This window comes from Nanorana parkeri, unplaced genomic scaffold (assembly GCF_000935625.1).
Source record: "Nanorana parkeri isolate BGI_ZX_2015 unplaced genomic scaffold, ASM93562v1 scaffold307, whole genome shotgun sequence".
Lineage (NCBI taxonomy): Eukaryota > Metazoa > Chordata > Amphibia > Anura > Dicroglossidae > Nanorana > Nanorana parkeri.
The window spans coordinates 1,106,677-1,125,377 of NW_017306575.1; the positions used below are offsets into that span (position 1 = coordinate 1,106,677).

At 43.1% G+C, this 18,701-nt stretch overlaps 1 protein-coding gene across 1 annotated transcript in view; it reads left to right on the plus strand.

Annotated features, from left to right (window-relative positions):
- Positions 1-9,764: 9,764 nt before the first annotated feature.
- Positions 9,765-18,701, plus strand: part of LOC108788139 (fructose-1,6-bisphosphatase 1-like) — a 13,181-nt gene continuing 4,244 nt past the window's right edge. The window contains 3 exon segments of the mRNA XM_018557866.1: positions 9,765-10,019; positions 16,855-17,017; positions 18,183-18,275. Of these exon segments, the coding sequence (XP_018413368.1) occupies positions 9,850-10,019; positions 16,855-17,017; positions 18,183-18,275 (426 nt within the window). The 5' untranslated portion in view covers positions 9,765-9,849.

The window sequence follows — 18,701 nt, forward strand, 5'->3', positions numbered from 1 at the left end:
GGGCGGAGCCAGGCGTGACGTCACGGTAGAGACGGCGCGCCGCTGGAGAGAACGGACGCGCTGGGTGAGTCTCTGACAGTGGGGATGAATTCTTTGAGAAAGTGATAGTTCAGTGGTTAGGTTGAGGTGGCATCGGCTTCCCTGAAGAGATGAGTCTTAAGGGATCGCCTAAAGGCAGTCAGAGTGGGAGATAGACGGACAGGTTGGGGTAGAGAGGTCCATAGGATGGGAGAGACTCTAGTGAAGCCCTGGAGGCGAGCATGGGAGGAGTTGATGAGGGAGCTGGAACGCAGGAGATCTTATGAAGAGCGGAGGAGACGGTTAGGGTGATGCTTTGAGACCAGGTTTGAGATATAGCCAGGGTAGAGTTGTGGATGGCTTTGTAAGTGGTTGTTAATATTTTGAATTTTATCCTTTGGGCTATTGGAAGCCAGTGTAGGGATTGACAGAGGGGGTTGCAGACACTGAGCGGTTGGTTAGGTGAATGAGTCTAGCAGCTGCATTCATGAGAGACTGAAGGAGGGATAGCCTGTGTAGTGGTAGGCCAATGAGGAGGGAGTTGCAATAGTCAAGACGAGATATAACAAGGGAGTGGATGAGTAATTTAGCGGTTTCTTTGGTGAGGAAGGGGCTATTTTGGAGATGTTACAAAGGTGAAGGCGGCAGGATTTGGATAGTGATTGGATGCCGGGAAGAAAGGTGAGGTCCGAGTCATGGAGGGAGGGATAAATAGTTGTGTTTAACTATCTCAAGGGAAAAGTTGGGGGAAGGTACACGGGCGGGAGGAAATATCATGAGCTTAGTTTTTGAAAGGTTGAGTTTTAAGAAGTGTTGTGACATCCAGACGGATATGTCAGTTAGTAGATTAGTGACACGCAAGGACACTGAGGGGGTGAGTTGCGAAGTAGAAAGATAGGTTTGAGTGTCATCGGCATAGAGATGGTATTGGAAGCCATGTGAGGTTATTAACTGACCAAGGGAGGAGGTGTAGATAGAGAAGAGAAGGGGTCCAAGGACAGAGTCTTGGGGGACCCCTACAGAGAGAGGAAGAGGAGGGGAGGAGTTAGATTTGTAGGTGACACTAAAGGAGCGTTTAGATAGGTAAGAGGAGGACCATGAGAGAGCAGAGTCTTGTAGGCCAAGCGAGTGGAGTTTCTTGAGGAGCAGCGGGTGGTCCACAGTGTCAAAAGCAGCAGAAAGGTCTAATAGCAAGAGTAAGGAGTAGTGGCCATTGTTCTTAGCCGTTAGTAAGTCATTAGTGAGTTTTAGGAGGGCGGTTTCAGTGGAGTGTTAGGGGCGAAAGCCGGACTGTAAGGGATCGAGAAGGTTGTTGTCAGCGAGGTGGCGGCTCAGGCTGCTGTAGATAAGGCGTTCTATGAGTCTGGAGGTGAATGGCAGTAAGGAGATTGGTCTGAGATTGTTGTGGTTGGTAGGGTCCATTGATGGTTTTGTGGGTATTGGGGGGAGCATGGTATGCTTTAGAGGGGAGGGAAAGATGCCAGTAGAGAGTGAGAGATTGAAAATGTGAGTAAGAGAATGTAGGATAGAGTAAGAGGGTGTCCGAAGTAGTGGTGAGGGAACAGGGTCAAGGAGGCAAGTGGTGGGGTGGGTGTCAGAGAGAAGCTTTGTAACCTCCTCTGTGGTGACAGGGTCAAAAGAGGAGAGTAACAAGTGTGTTGGTGGGTTTGGAACATGAATTGGGGAAGGTGACTGCACAGTGGCGTTCTGATCTCGGATTGTATCTATTTTGTTTTTTAAATGAATGGCAATGTCCTGGGCAGTGAGTGAGTTAGTGGGTGGTGGCGGTGGGGGACATAGTAGAGAGTTAAAAGTAGAAAAGAGTTGACGTGGTCTGGATGAGAGTGTGTTAATGAGAGTGACAAAATAAGTCTGTTTGGCAGCACGGAGAAAGGAATTATATTTTAGGAGGGCAGCTTTGTACAGGGTGAAGTCTTGCAGAAACCTAGTTTTTCGACACAGTCGCTCAAGAGCGCGGCTATGTATTTTTAGATGTCTGGTTTCTTTTGTTTGCCACGGTTGTAGTGGACGTGGTCAAAGTCTGCGTGTAGTGAGGGGAGCCAAAGTGTCCAGAGAGGATGAAAGTGAGCTGTTGTAGACAGAAATAGCCAGGTCAGGACAGGACAGGGGTGAGATTTTGTCATAGAGGTAGTCGGTAGAGTAGAGTAGAGAAGAGAAAGGTCAAAAATTTGAAAATTATCAGGCGGCCACAAAGCATCTTGGGGCGGGCGCATGCACAGTTCACATTTTCTGCCGGGACGTGAGCAGAGACGCAAGGTAAGTCTATGGACGCGTGAACCCGAATGCAGATACCGTGGGACAGGAAGTTCCAGCAAGCTCAGAGGAGTAAGCGATGGATCGGAGACCCGCCGCAGCGCTGGAGGGATAGATGAAAAGGACAGGAAAGAAGAAGATCGGATTAAGAAACATCGATTAAGGTAAGTGCTTACACTAGCATTGGGGGAGGGAAAAAGATTTTTGACTTTATGTCACTTTAAATATTAAAATTTAACCAAGCTTTTAACCCTTTAGGAATATCCTTGATCCTAACCCCTAACCTGTACTTTTCTTGTTGGAGAACAAAGCAGCCATCCTGAGTCTAGAGCAGTCCCGAAAGCTCCCTTATCTGATGCTAGATTTACTGTGCCAAAGTCTACAATGTTAAGGACCACCGATTGTTGTGTCTCTAAATGATACGTTTCATGCCCATGCTTGTTTGTTGAAAACACCAAGTCAGGTTCAGTTTGATAAAAATACAATACGTTTACCTGAACCTATTTGGGTATGTGAAGTGAAGGAAGTTTATGGGTCAATATTAGTCTTTTAGTAACTCAGGCCTCGAGTGTGTTCTTTGCTACTTGATATAATATACCTTAGTATTCATGTCGACTAAGCAATGCAGATAATCTACTTATAAGTATGCAGTACATGGATAAAGAATGTGAAGATGGAATGTTAATTTTAAGTTTATCATGCTGTGGTCATGATATAACGTTAATAACCAAGTCCCAAGCAGCTCACACGTATAGTAGCAAATATAATAGTCATAATTGGTACTCCCTTTGCTAAAAAATGCCAAATTATTTTCAGCACAGAATATTAGACACTAACGTCTAATATTATGTACTGAAAAGGGACTCACTGTGTACTCCCAAGTTAGTAACTGAGCTGTTACCGACAGCCCTCATCATTCTATATGATCAGGAGCTGGGCACAAGCTCCTGGTCATGCGATCGACGGTCACAGCGATCAGGAGTCTGTCCTTGATTAGGTAACTTTTAAACGGTCAGAGACAATGGATTAAGGCTTTTGTATATGTAATAGGGATACACCGATACCAAGTACCGTACTCGTTACAAGTACAAGTACAGATACTTTTCCAGCTCCAAGACTAGACTAGAGAAAAATTCAAAAGTTAGGAGGCGGCTGTCATGTGTAAGGAGCACACGGAGCTCCTGGGATTTGTACATCTCTGTTTTAATGTATAATTTTGTTTTTATAAATATATACAAGTGATGCACTGATACCAGTTTTGCAAGTACAAGTAATGATACTTGCCCAGGTACTTACAAGTACAAGTACTGATACATTTTTGTTTATTGTCATGTGACAGTTTTTCTAAAACAATACAGACTAATGATTTCAGGACAGTGCTGGAGCGCCAGAGCCAGGTCCCAGCTGCAACCGCTGCAACCCTGGTAGTTCTCATGGAAATGCCAAGTATCGGCACTGGTATCTGAAAAGTATCAGTGCATCCCTAATATTTAATATCACATTTTATTTTCAATGTCTGTTAACACTGCACAAATGCAAAGAGTTTAACCAAATGTACAAACTTTTTGCTCATGGAAATTAAGTTGCTGAGTGGATACAGATGTTCACACTTAAAAAGAGGAGGAGGTAAATTATTTCTATAACCAAATTTGTAAGCTTGGATCTTTGATGCCTCTAGCATGGGCCCTGATGAATAATGTTCCCATATTACATTGATTTTCATAATTGCGTGTTCCTTTTAACTATATATTTTGCAGGAAGGTTGCAATCCATGTAATATCTAACAGTAAGAATCAGATCCATGCATTAGACTCATCTATAAATATTGTTTGTGCTTTCCGAAACGTTCCCACTTCCTAAAAATGTTCTGTACAGATACTGCAGCATATAAGTTCAGTACAACTGATATTTTCCATTGATTAAAACTTCATAATTACTCAATAAAGAACAATTCACCAGTACTTGTCATCCGTGTTGTTAGGGTTAAACCTTCAATAAACCTGTCCGGTGGAAAAAGAAAAACAGTTAAACCTGCTGAACAAGCTTTTTTTCTAATTGTTTGTTCCTTATCATCATTCAAGGCACAATTTGTTTTCAAAGAGCAAACAAAAACAAGGCAATCAAGACTTTTCTTTTCTTGGGTGCCACTGTATAGAAATAATTATTAGAAAGAGTTCAACAATAAAGGTTACATTTATTTCAGTAGTACTAAACATATTTAACAAAATTACTAATAATACTGATCAAGTTTAAGATTATTGATATGAAATCTATATAAAGTCTATATAACATTTTGTATGTGCTGTAAATGTTAAAGTAGAATTCAACACTAGCACACAGTAGATATATGTAAAAACATAAAAAATGATGAAAAAGTGACCAAAAAGGTAATTACTTACCTGTGTCTCCCCGCGCTCGCTCCCGTCTGAAGATCTGGAGCTGCTCTAGTGGCCAAGCAGGATGATGGGGCATGCGCATACGCAGTAGTGCTCTTCGGCCAGGAGAAATGGAGAGACACAATGCATGCTGCTGGAAGCATGTAAGCGAACAGACTCCATGGGACACAGAAGACATAGCAGTCAGCGCTGGATCAGAGACCGGCACCAGCGCTGGAGGAACTCCTGAAAACTACAGGAAAGAAGAAAAAGGGTTTTTATTACATTTGTTCATGTGTTCTAGGAGATAAGACCACATATAATTATATCTCGGTCAGGACACTATCTTCATGGGGTTTGCATGCACTCCCTGTGCTTGTGTGGCTTTCCTCTACGTACTCTGGTTTCTTCCCACACTCCAAAGACATGCTGGTAGGTTAATTGGCTCTGGCCTAAATTGACCCTAGTATGTGTATGCATTGGCAACAGTGATCTTAAGTAGGCTATACAGTGCAAATGTCGGACGGTTCTTGATGGACCGGCTGAAATTTGCACAGTGGGTGCCGCTGTTGGAGCCCTTCCACCCACCATCCCTTGATCAGCTGGTCAAAGAAGCAGATTGGAAAGTCTTTGGCCAAACGGATCTAGCAGCCAATCTGCTGCGGCCAGCGGCCGCTGTCAGAATACAATGCAAAGCAGCAGGGGACTCCTCCATTCACACTGGTAAGCGTTGATAGAGGAATCTGTTCATTTTTCTCTGTTCAGCCTGCAGGTTGAACAAAGAAAATATAACTGTATATACCCAGCTTCAGAATGTAAGCTCCTTGAGGGCATATGAATGTACAGTATATAAAGTGCTGCATAAAGTGTTGGTGCTTTATAAATACCTGTAATAAATAACTAGCCAGTATCCAGAATGCATCTCATTTGCACTTTAAATTTTGTTTGTGCATCCTACATTTTGTTTACAGCATGTGTGTATATGTGTGTTGTGTACAGTATATCTGCCAAAACACACATATGTCAACATGGAAAATGGCAAAGCACCTTATCCCCATGTCGATGAGGCCTCTTCCCAACAACCCTGGCCTGATGGTTGTGGGCGGTCTGTGGGCAGGGTAGCTGTTGTTACCCGTACTCATTCACCAAATACAGAAAAATAGTAAATAAACACACCAAAAGAAAGGGATATTTCTGGAGATCTAAGACCATTCAATAGGTTCCTATTTCATATGGTAGTAACCAGTCATCAAGGTTTATTTAACCAATAAACATATAGAAAAATGTATATGTTGTACATAACACTCAACCATACACTCATTCATGCCATGGGCCCCACACATTCTACGGCAATAACAACTTCCTGGGTATCCTTGGGGTGATAATTCCCCCCTTTTTTTCTATAAATAAACACACCACACTGTAAAAAAAATCCTTTATTTGAAAAACAAAAACACAACACAGGTTTTTAACAATTCCATTATTTAAACAAACAAAAAAAATGTCCATCGATGTAAACCACATGTCAATCATGTTGTCCAGCGATACAGATCCACGTCATTCGAGATGGACAACGGACGCCGACTCGCCCCCAAAGAAAATCCTGCCGCCCGCCAACACTGGACGCAAAATGACAGCTCTCCTCCTGAATGCCAACAAAGAGGTGGAGTGAGTTGTGATGTCACGGGACTTGTGTTGCCCATTTGTTTACATTCCATTAGGGGACCCAGAGCTGTCACAGAATGTAAACAAAGGGGCAGAACAAGTCCTGTGATGTCATGCCTTTGTTGACATTTGGGTCAGAGCTGTCATTTTGCGGCCGGTGTTTGGTCGTGACAGCTGGGATTTTTTTATTTCACCGAGTCGGTGGCTGTCGTTCATCATAAATGACGTGGACGACGTGATTGACCTTTGGATTACATTGTGGGACTTTTTTTTTTATTATAAAAAACTTGTCAAAAACCTGTGTTGTGTTTTTATTTTATATATAGGACTTTTTTTTACGTTGCGTTGTGTTTATTTACCATTTTACTGTATTTGGTGAATGAGTAGGGGTAACAACTACCCCTTACTCATTCACAAGGGGGTAGCATCTAAAGGGGGCACCCAGATTCCTATAAGTCCCCCTGCCCACAGACCCCCACAACCACCGGACCAGGGTTGTGGGGAAGAGGCCCTTGTCCTCATCGATATACTGACAAAGTGCTTTGCCAGGGGGTCCCCCCGGCAAAGCACCCTCCCCGTGTGGAGGGCATGTGGCCTGGTATGGTGAAGAGGGGCGAATGCTCACCCCCAACTTTCCTGCTCTTCCAGACTGCTGCTCGAATCAAGGGTCTGGTAAGGTATTTTAGAGGGTCCCCACATTTTTTCTTGTTTTGTTTTTAGACGTTGGGGTCCCCCCTAAAATTCTTACCAGACCTGAAGGGTCTGGTAAGAATTAGGGTGTGAACTCCACACTGTTTTTAAATTATTATTTTTTATATTAACGTTTAGCAACACAACTTTATTCTTCATGACATTTAGAAAAAAATTCGGATGCATCTGAATTTAGTTATCAGAAAATTTGGATACGTTCGGATTTGTTTTTTTCTTTAATTTGGAAATTCGGATGCATCCAAATGTCCAAATATGCTGATGTTCGTCTGAATTTCAATTCCGAATAAATCGCACATATCTTGCACTGATATCCAATAAATGGCTGAAACTTAGGGGCATATTTACAAAGTAGTGAATGTGACTTTATCCAAACATTCACTGGTAGTGAATCACTGTTATTTAAAACACATATATCAGTGAATGCGTGGTACAGTAAATGCCAGATTTACTTCTTTATAAAAAACACCCCTTAATCTTGGCCTAGCTGCCTGCACTTGGGCATATAGTGGGTCCACCCAATATACAGTACATACAAGACAACAACTAACAGGCTTCCTGTACAAAGATCATCTGCTCTCTCACCTACTGATGTGAACTAAACACTATGGAAACATTTTTAACCAAAGCAGACAAACAGCAAACACTGTAGTTCCAACTACTGACACGGCAGTGTAACTTGTCCTGTTGAGTTTGTTCATGTTGACATCTTGCCTAAGCTGATTTTCATTTGTTTGGAAGTAGAATTCAGCAGCACTGCATGTGATGGTCATTGGGAACCCCTTCCAATATCCAGTGCTAGATGTCTTCTTTTTACCCTTTTGGTAAATGGACCTTATCTAAGAATAATAATTGTATTGTAACTGTTAAAGGAGAACTATGGGGTGAGTGATTTACACTCATCCTTATAGTTAGAGCCAACCTGTGACAATGAAGCTGCCACACGTCGGATCTACAGATCGGGAAGTGAGCGAACACCCCCATCATCTCCCTGTAGAGCAGGGGTCGGCAACCCCCGGCACGCGTGCCCGGCTTGGCACGCGAGGCTACATCGGCTAGTCACCGCTCCCCGCAAGGATTCCCCCTCCCCTTCTCTGATCCTTCAGTGCTGACTGGAGGAATGGACAGGGTAGGGGGTGGGCACAGCTGGCTCTGCCTCTGGATAGGCAGAGCCCGCTGTCAATCAGCCAGCTGGGTGGATCTGCACAGTATTGTCGGGATCTGTCCAGGCTGTGGCGCTCTCAGTATATAGTGAGCTATAGCCCGCTACATACTGAGTTTTGGGTCACTGGAGGAGGTTAGTATATGTCCTCCCGTGACCCTAAAGGGAACTATGGGATGAAAAAGGTTACCCCATAGTTCTCTTGGTTTTGGTTGGTTTTTAATAAAAGCAAGTTTTAGCATCTGTAAGAACTCGTAGGACGATCTTTGTGATTAAACCTTAACTTGCTTGATCACTTGAGGTACCATATCATTCAAAATCATACCAGTACCATTACATTAAGTATACTCTCAGCACAGCTTGAGCTCCCTGAGATATTCCAATTGAAGTTATGAGGTGCATAGACACAACCCATCCACATAATGCAATGTACAGTGACCTATCCTTCATGCCTGAGCATTGACCATGCAAATACCAGTTTTGTGCCTAGAAACCAGTGGAGTACTGTATGCATTAAGATATGATTTGGGCTCTTATGGCCCCTGGTAGCTATTTTAGTGATATCATACTCATATTCATTCATACCTGGACACAGTCTGCACCCAGGTGTGGTCTTCCGCAGGTAACCACAGCCTGTGTGATTGCTCGCAGACGCCATGCGAACAGCTGGGGGTGGTGGCAGCTCTCATTGGATTATAGTGTGTCCCCCGCTACCCACGGCAGATCACATGAGTCTTATTCAATCGGCCCCAGGTGTGATTGGGACCAAATGATCCATTCTTTTACCTAGGGAGAAAGGGTTAAATCCTCCCCTAAACAATAGGAAGTAATATATATCAGAATGGGAAGTGTGGCCATGGGTGCCCTAATAATGTATATATAATTGGGGGAATTTATCAAAAATGGAGCAGAGAAAAACTAGAGCAATTGTCCATAGTAGCCAATCAGCTTCTCTCTTCTGTTCATTTAAGGTTTGAAAATGAAAGAGACAAGCTGCTTGGTTGCCATGGGCAGATGCTCCAGTTTTGATATATTCCCCTTAAGGGGGGGATTTCATAAATAAACTAGAGCAGATAAAATCTGGAGCAGTTGCCCATGGCAACCAAGCAGCTTCTGCCTTCAGTTTGTTCAGTAATGCTTTGAAAATCAAACAGAGAAGCTGATTGGTTAATATGGACAACTGCTCCAGAGTCTCTGTACAGGTTTGATCAATTCCCTCCAATGTTCTGATATTTGCTGACTTGAGTAGATTTCTTTGTGTGCTCTCCTCCTGAGAAGCTCAGCCTTGTACCGTGCAGACAATACAGATGTGTAGTGTGCAGTGAGCTGTTTTCACAACTTCTCGTGGACTTTAGCCATCTGGGCAGAGTTAGATGAGGGGGATGGGAAGCAGAACACTGTCACATTTCCTCTTCCACCCCTGGGGCTGAACTGTTGGAAAGAAGCAGCGAGGTGAAAGTGAAAAGTTGTGCAGTGATTGGGTCAGAGTCCGTGCCTGTCACACACCCACATCCTGATTGGTAGAAGTGGGAGGGGGCGTGCCTTCCTGTATAAGAGTGTCACTGTACAAGGACCGTGCTGAGCTGTCCATCCAGCAGAGCGCTCACCTGTCTTTACCTGCTTGCACTCGCCGCACTCATCGCCACCATGACAGACCAGGCCCCCTTTAACACCAATGTCATCACCATGACCAGATTCGTCATGGAAGAAGGCATCAAAGCCAAAGGCACGGGAGAGATGACCCAGCTGCTGAATTCCCTCTGCACTGCTATCAAAGCCATATCTACTGCTGTGCGCAAAGCAGGTCTGGCCAACCTGTGAGTATTGTCACCTATAGGAGATCTGTCATCCTGGATGTCACTGCCATACACTAAACAATCTGATTGCAACTTTATCAAAACTAAGTAATATGAGGACTGACCTAAACAAGCAAATCAATTCAGACAGCCCCTTGTACTTCATAATTGGTTAGATCTAAAGGAGAGTGTACAATCAGATTGTATAGTGCAGGGGGAAGACAGTCGTTGGCACTCCAGATGTTGTGGAACTACATCCCAAAAGGTATTGCAAGACTCTGACAGCCACAGGCATGGCTTCCAGAGGCAGAGAAATGGTGGGATTTGTAGTTTCACCTCAGCTGGTATAGTGCATGGTCAGCCACATACGTTGCAATGTGATTGTACCATCTTCACTAGCTCCAACAGATTCTTGCACTACAGGTATGTAGTGCAAGAATCTGTCTGAATGGATACAGATTGATTGCATAGTTTAGGTAGGTCCTTCTGTTCCATAGTTTTGGTAGATTGTACAGTCAGATTGTAACGTGTGTGTATGTGTTGAGCCTTATAACTACACTGACTACTAATGATGGAATACTTTATTTGTCCTAGATATCAAACGGGGGCTTCTGTTGTTCTATGCGTTGTTAGTGGCCATGATCAGTGTCCCTGGATGAGTTCACACTCTTATTGATACAATGTAGCAGGATCTGGATATCTGCACGATTCACGCCTAAGCATGAGCTTATTCAGAAGATATAGATCAGAGGTGGGCAAACTCCGGCCCTCCAGCTGTTGTGGAACTACAAATCCCAAGAGGCATTGCAAGATTCTCCCAGCCACAGACATGACTCCCAGAGACAGGTGCGTGGTGGAATAGCTGGAGGGCCGGAGCTTGCCCACTCCTGGTTTAAAAGCTTTTTTTTTGCATGCTTGAACTTGCGTTTTTATAGGTGACTTATAGTACATGAGCAAAATCATGCGTTTTTTGGTCCCCAATTAGGTGCGCCTGAAAAACATGTGTAAAGACGTGATTTTCGAAAGTTTTTCAGATGCTCCCGTTAAAGTCTTTGGAGCCACAATTCTGCCCCTAGAGAGGCATTGGAAGCACAGTGGTCTAGTGGTTAGCGCTTCTGCCTTGCAGCACTGGGGGTCCCTGGTAGGGCTGCAACAACTAATCGACATAAACTCTAAATAGAACCTCTATGTATGCATGTGAGATAGGGATCGTAGATTGTAAGCCCCTTGAGGGTAGAGACTGATGTGAATGTGTAACTTTGTGAAGTGCTGCGTAAATTGTCGGCGCTAGATAAATACCTGTAAATTAAATACCCTCTATTCCTCTTCTGCTGGTAACTCAAATATTACATTTCCCCTTACTTACATTACCAGTGACAGATGATCTGGACAACTAGAGGGAGGGGCGGGATTGTCAAAACTGGAGCAGACAGAATCTGGAGCAGTTGTCCATGGCAACCAATCAGCTTCTATCTTCCATTTTCAATGCTTAACTAAAGAGAGAAGCTGATTGGTTACTATGCGACTAAACTGCCCCAGATTTGACGAAGGCGGCAATAAAAACCTGACAGTGGTTCTAATCCCTCACTACTCTATGCAAAGAAAACTTCTTAGTTTTGCCTTTAGATAGACAGATAGATATATAATATAATATATATAAAGAAGAGGTTGCATCGAGCACATAGATACCAAACATGTCAAGCCTCAAAATTGGGTTCAACTGTGAAACAGCAAAACAATTTAGTACCCCAAATTGTCTATAGGCGAGGCTCTAACAGCTCTTACAGGTCATCAGGCATGGGCAACCTCAGCCCTCCAGCTATGCTGAAACTACAAATTCCATCACCAGAGCTTCTGCCTCAGGGAGTCATGCCCATGGATGTCAGAGTCTTGCAATTCCTTATGGAACTTATAGTTCCACAACATCTGGAGGTCCAAAGTTGCCTCAAACTTGACCATCCCTGGTTAAGAGGTAACTTTGAGTAATGGCCCTAGAATTATTCCACCCTGGCTTGTATGATGATACCCTACATGCATGGTACAATTGTTGTTTTCGCACAGAGGTGCATCTGACACATGTGTTTACTTTGCACGCAGGGGCTAGAGGGGCTTTAAATTTTTTTTTTTTTGGAGGGGGTTGTTTATTTGATTTAACTTTTTATTTTTTTACACTTTTTTTAGTTTTACATACTGGCCACTACAGTGTTTTACAGGATCTCCAGTGCCCACTCAGGTGTGACATACATACTTATATTGGGCCCTGCATAATAATTTATACCTGGAGTTCAGCTCACCACCTCTACCCTTTTCAGAGGTAAAGACAGAACTAAATACAGCTTAGTCTTCAAACCTGCCAACACCATACCAGCTCACGCAGCTTGGTAGCCTTTAGGGAACTGGGTGACCTGGAAAGGTGTGAACACATGTGCAAGTACCACTGGGGGATTCTAGGTAGGTGGTGTATAGTTTTTTCAGGGCATGAAGCACTTTTGTACAGTGTTAAACACACAAAATATGTAACTTTTTAAAATGTCTTCCTCCCTGCATGCAAATATGTAAATATAATGGTTGGTTTGCAGGCAGTATGGTAGCACATTGAGGAAGAGAAGAATAGTTTGTTGGCAGGTGGCAGTGTTACAGCATTAGACCTGGCCATGAAGTTTGATATCCTCTGTGTGACATAGTTGGCTAGGAAGGGGGGGTGCAGATACATAGGTGAGCTGGAAAGGTGTTGATAGGTTTTCAGACCGTATATTGGGGTACTCTGACATGGCACACACACACACACACACACATACACACTCACAAAGGATGAACTCAATGGAACTGTGTCTTTATTCAACCACATATACAGTACTGTGCAACTATGTCCAATTGCTCATACAGTAGGTGCAGCTCACAGCAATGGCCTGGGTGTCACTGATACAGAAAGTGTTGGGAAGTCTCCCCAACTGGAACGAAGGCAGTAATAAAATCCTGACAGAGGATCTATCCCTTTCTTATTCTATCCAAAATTAAGGAAAGCCTTGGCTGGAGTTTTACAGTAAACCTTTTTATTTATCAGAGTTCCCCAGCAAAGTGGACCATTGGGCACCCAGCCAAAGTGTATGTAGCTTTGCCAGGGTTTGGAAATGAATAAAATGGGTGTGACTGCAAATGTGACTTGTTACAGAGTATTGCCAAATCAGAAATGCTTTTTGTTGCACAATAATGCCATTCTGTACAATGCATGGCTTGTTTGTCTCTACGAATCGTCTAACAATGAATCGTCTAAGAAAGAGTACTGTAGTTGTTCAGGACTAAGTTGTGTGAGCTTTGACGCCTGTTGTAAATAATTCCATGTCTAGTGAGAATCCTAATACATCTGCCGGTACATCTTCTGACCTTACTTCCTGTAGAAGTGTGGCTGTTACATGATGCAACACAATTTACAGAAAAGTTAGCTCTGCTTTTGCGGAACTGGCATTGCTAAATGATTTCATGCAAGAAACCTCAGTACACTTAATTCATTTATAGGAGGGAAGATACAGTATTTCCAAAGGGTGACTGATGGGGAGAGATCTGGGTTTGCTCAATGTGGGCCTTCACCCTCCCCACTCACCTTCTCTCATTGCACTATTACCCCCATCCTCCTTACCCCCCTTTTATTTTTATTAGGGATGCACCGATACCGATACTAGTATCGGTATCAGTGCCGATACAGAGTATTTGGGTGAGTACTCGTACTCGCCCAAATGCTCCGATACCTAGCACGAGTACTTCCTGTATCAGGAAGCCGGGCAGCTCGTCATTACACGCTGCCCGGTTTCCTTATTGGCCGGGAAACTGCTCCATGCTCTCTCGTCACTTGTGATGAGAGAGCATGGAGCCGACTTCCCAGCAAATCAGGAAGCCGGGTAGCGTGTAATGACGCGCTGCCCAGCTTCCCGATTGGTCAGAACGCTAGCCAATCCGGGTGCCGTGTAATGACGCAGCGCCCGGCATCCTGATTGGCTGGGAAGCCGGCATCATGCTCCCTCGTCATCTCATGAATCATAATATTAAGAAACTGACCTAAAATCATTAGTTTGTATTGCTTTAGAAAAAATGTGACCTTGTCCTTTAAGAAAAAGTATTGGTAATTGGCATCGGCGAGTACTTGATCAAAAGTATCGGTACTCGTACTCGGTCTTAAAAAAGTGGTATCGGTGCATCCCTAATTTTTATTTTCAAATACCTTTTTTTGGGGACCCCTCCCAGCACTCGTGGCATTCTCACCTAGGTCAGAATGATGTCCCAGTCACCCTATTCCTACAATATGCATCCCAGGAGGCCTTGGGGTGCTCTACAGCGCATGCACTGCTGCGTGTCATCTCTTTCTGGCTCTTGCAGCCTGCACACTGATAATGCTCCACGGCATATGGGCGTCATCAGGGGGCTGACTGCAAGAAACTAGAAGAGACAGCTGGCCTCCTGATGATGTAAGTAAAGGAGATGGCAGTATGGGAATAGTCGTGCTGGATTCACTGGACATGTGTGTATGCGTTTTGAGGATAACCCAGCTATAACCTAGCAAACAAGGTAGGGAAGGATTAAAAAAAACAAGATATTAGAATGACAGGACTTGCCATGGTACTAGGCTGGATTTTCCCCTCTCCCCACTTCCACACTGGTCTGCACTCATGTTGTGTCGAGCCTGAGCATGCTTCCTATACTTACATTGTGCCGGACCAGAACATGCTTATGTCCCCTTTGGCGGGGGGTGGGGGCATTGGATGGTGCACAATCAATGGTGGTGGGGGGGTGTTGGTGGAGAGTGATGGTGCTAAGTGCCAGGTGGGGAGATGTGTAAGGGCTCTGCATCTCCTTACGCACCTCTCAGCAACCTGGGATGCTCTGGCCGGCATCTCACTGAATCCCATTGGCAACCAGTGATGCCAGAAGCTCGGCTGGTGCAGGCAAGAGTGTCTCAGGCTGCTAAGAGCTGAGCAGAGAGATGTGTATGGCCCTTACACATCTCCCTGCCCGGCTCTTAGCAACCTGGCACACTCTGGCAGGAAAGGGGGAGGCAGTGCAATATGATAGTCGGAACAAGAGCTATTAAAATCTATTGATGTTTACTTTATTTATTTAACTTTCTGAAAAGAACGTGACATTTATCAGTATCACATTTTGCTTTTTATCAGACAGACTTTTAAGAACTTACTATCTCTACAGCCAGCAACATACCATTTGCCAGAGGATGGTTGTAGGCAAGGGGTAGGCAACCTGCTGTAGTAAAACTACAAATCCCATCATGCTTCTTAGAGTCACGCCTGTGGATGTCGGGGTCTTGCAGAGGCTCATGGGACTTGTAGTTCTGCAACAGCTGGAGGGCTGAGGTTGCCTACCCCTGAAGTTTCACTTTGGAAATTCACTTTGGAAAGAGTACCCATCATACAGTATGTAAGGAACATTTAAAAAGACGGGATTTTTGTTCACATATGATTCATCATTCACTAAGCTAAGTTAATTTTCTCTCAGCATTGTAACAGGGTGACTTCAATCAACTTATTAGGTGGAAGCAAAATGGTGTTTTTTTTTACATTTTTTGCGCACATTTGTATGTGGGTTTTAACGCGCGTACATGGAGACGCGTGTTTTGATTGGCAGCTCATAAAACATTGTGGGCAATGGAACAACGCGCATATAAACGTGCAAAATCGCTCACGAGAATGTGCAACATGCTTCTGCCACGCATTTTTGGCCATTTCCAATGCAGTCTATGGGGCAAAAAAGAAGCACCTGTACCTTTTTCAGACATTAGGCGTTTTTATGCTGGCGTTGTTCTGCTCAGGTGTGAACCAGGGCCATTGAAAATCATGGGATTTCTTGTGTTGGGCATTTAAAAGCGCTTTCCGAACTGCTCAAAAACTCCTTGGTGTGAACCAGGGCTAAGATAGTAAAAATTCTATTTGAAAGTGAATATGCTGTACTCCTGTAGTAAATCATCCCCACTATGTTTTGTTTTGTTTTATCATGCAGTGTATCATTGCAGTCTTCATTTTAAAATAACCATTGTTAAAGGGATGAATCTACAATTGTATGTATCATGTCTATATGATCGGGTATAGTTAAATGTATTGTTACCTGAACAGGTTATCCATGGTTGGCTGAATATCCTGTTCTGCAATGTGTGCACTGAAAGATATGGTCAGGGGTGTGTCCCTGCTTAGCCAAACAACAATATTTCCTCTCCTCCTTGTTTTTATTGGAAATGTAATTTCCTAGTGGCCAATGAACCTAAAATGAAATAAACTAGGGCAGAAGCTGCATGGCGGTGAACTGGGATCTGTAGTTCCACAACCCTTTTCTGCTGTAATTGGTAAACTGGGATCTGTAGTTCCACAACCCTTTTCTGCTGTAATTTTAATAGCAGAAAGCATTACTTTCTTTTAAAGTGCACTTATCCTTTAACATCAGCAACCTCATTGAAACACAGAAGGGTATAGATCAGGGGTAGGCAACCTTGGCTCTCCAGCTGTGCTGAAACTACAAATCCCATCATGCTCCTGCCTCTGGGAGTCATGCCTGTGGCTTGCAATGCCTTATGGGATTTGTAGTTTCAGCACAGCTGGAGAGCCAAGGTTGCCTACCCCTGGTATAGATGAACCACCCCAGATAGGACCAGGTACCAACACATGGAAAGAAGGGAAATCTATTCAAATAAACTACATCTTTAAAAACCTGAGATGTTTTATCCATTCTACGCGCATTCCAAAAAAAACAAAAATGTTAAGAGTTAAACTTATAGTAGCCAAAATGTCATAAATACCATACTTACCAACAGTTATTATTGTCAGAAATAATGGTTCTCACACTGGGTATTTTCTCATAGATACGGCATTGCTGGGTCCACCAATGTGACAGGAGACCAGGTGAAGAAGCTGGATGTTCTCTCAAATGATTTGGTTGTCAACATGCTAAAATCATCATTTAGTACCTGTGTCCTTGTGTCAGAAGAAGACGAGCATGCACTCATTGTGGAGCCTGAGCATAGGGTACGTGTAATAGGGTAACTTTAGTATGCTTTTCTTATATCCTTAGAACATGTACTGTATGCAGTAAGGCCAGCTATTCAATAACTAGACATCTTTTGTTAGCTAAATGTTTGTATTTGTGAATTGTGTAAACTGCTTTTCTGCTCTTTAGCTTTAAAAACATTATTGGATATATTTAAAAATATTATCATTAACTCTTCTGCATAAATAATTTGATTTGCACATAACATATAGAGGTCGAAGGGGTAGAGTTGTGCTCAGCGGACAGCCTTTTTCCTGGTTTAAAATAGCTGTCACCAGCTCTACTACAGTGCCCTCTAGTGTTTGAATATGTTAGTAAATTCTCTCCTAATTTCCAGAAATTAACAGGGTTTTTCACAAAAGGGTGAAGAGTTTGGAGAAGGCAGGAGAAGTGAACAATCTAGGACAGTGGTGGCGAACCTTGGCACTCCAGCTGTGCCAAAACTACAAATCCCAAGATGCATCTGCCTCTGTGAGTTATGTATGTGGCTGTCAGAGCCTTGCAATGCCTCATGGGACTTGTAGTTCCAAAACACCTGGAGTGCCAAGGTTCGCCACCACTGATCTAGGACAACATAGCTGAACTGGAAAGTGAGCTGAATTGGAGAATTGTTACAAATCGGCTACTATATGTTGGCCTAGATTGTTCACTTCTCCAAACTCTTCACCCTTTTGTGAATAATCCTGTAAGTGAAAGATACACATAGCAAATAGTTTACAAATATTCAGAAGCCACGTAAACATAGAAATCATAGCATAGGAAAAAAACATAAACCATAGGAGCTCATTAATGGGGGTTTTTTTGTTCTATATCTGCTTCAGTTTCCTTTGTAACTACTATAAAAACAGTTCTTTCTACTGTATAAAAAATATTTGTATTACAAGCATCACATGGTCTTTTAAGATTCTAAAGAAGTAACTCCTGCAGTTACTATCAATTTTGGTGCATGATTTATTTTTACAATTACTTGCTGAGCTGCAAATCGAAAGAAAACCCCCCAAACCTTAGCAATAAAATGGTTATATATTCATCGTGACTACTAGGTTAGGCTTGTGGATTTGCTGATTGTACATAAAATACCTAATTATGATAGTGTAATTTGTTAGATATGAAGCTATAAATAATCTTTAATATGTGTTTCAGGGTAAATACATTGTGTGCTTTGATCCTTTGGATGGTTCTTCGAACATTGACTGTCTTGCATCCATTGGCACAATCTTTGCCATATATAGAAAGGTAAGGATTTTCCAGAGGTATGATCCCAGCAATGGCTAGGGATATACAGGTATGAAGAAGTAGGACATGTGGTGGATATCACCTTTCCTTTCAATAGCTAAAGTCTACAGCAAATTTTCACGTTTTTGTGTGGAACCTGATATTCATTATCATACCATTACATTACTGTTTCTTTGCCTTCACTGTAAACATCATGATAATTTTGACAGTTTAACGCAACAGAGACTTGTTAAACTCTTACCTTGAACAATTTTCTCACCTACCTGTCTTGGGTAGGTGAGAGAATTTAGGCGGTTGAGATGACATTCTATATACCAGTAGTTAACGATTTGTATGAGATAATAGGCCTATATACTCTCATCCTTTTCATCGTTTGGTTCACTTATTAGGCAAATGGATTTTGTTGGGGTGGGAAAGGGGGGGGGG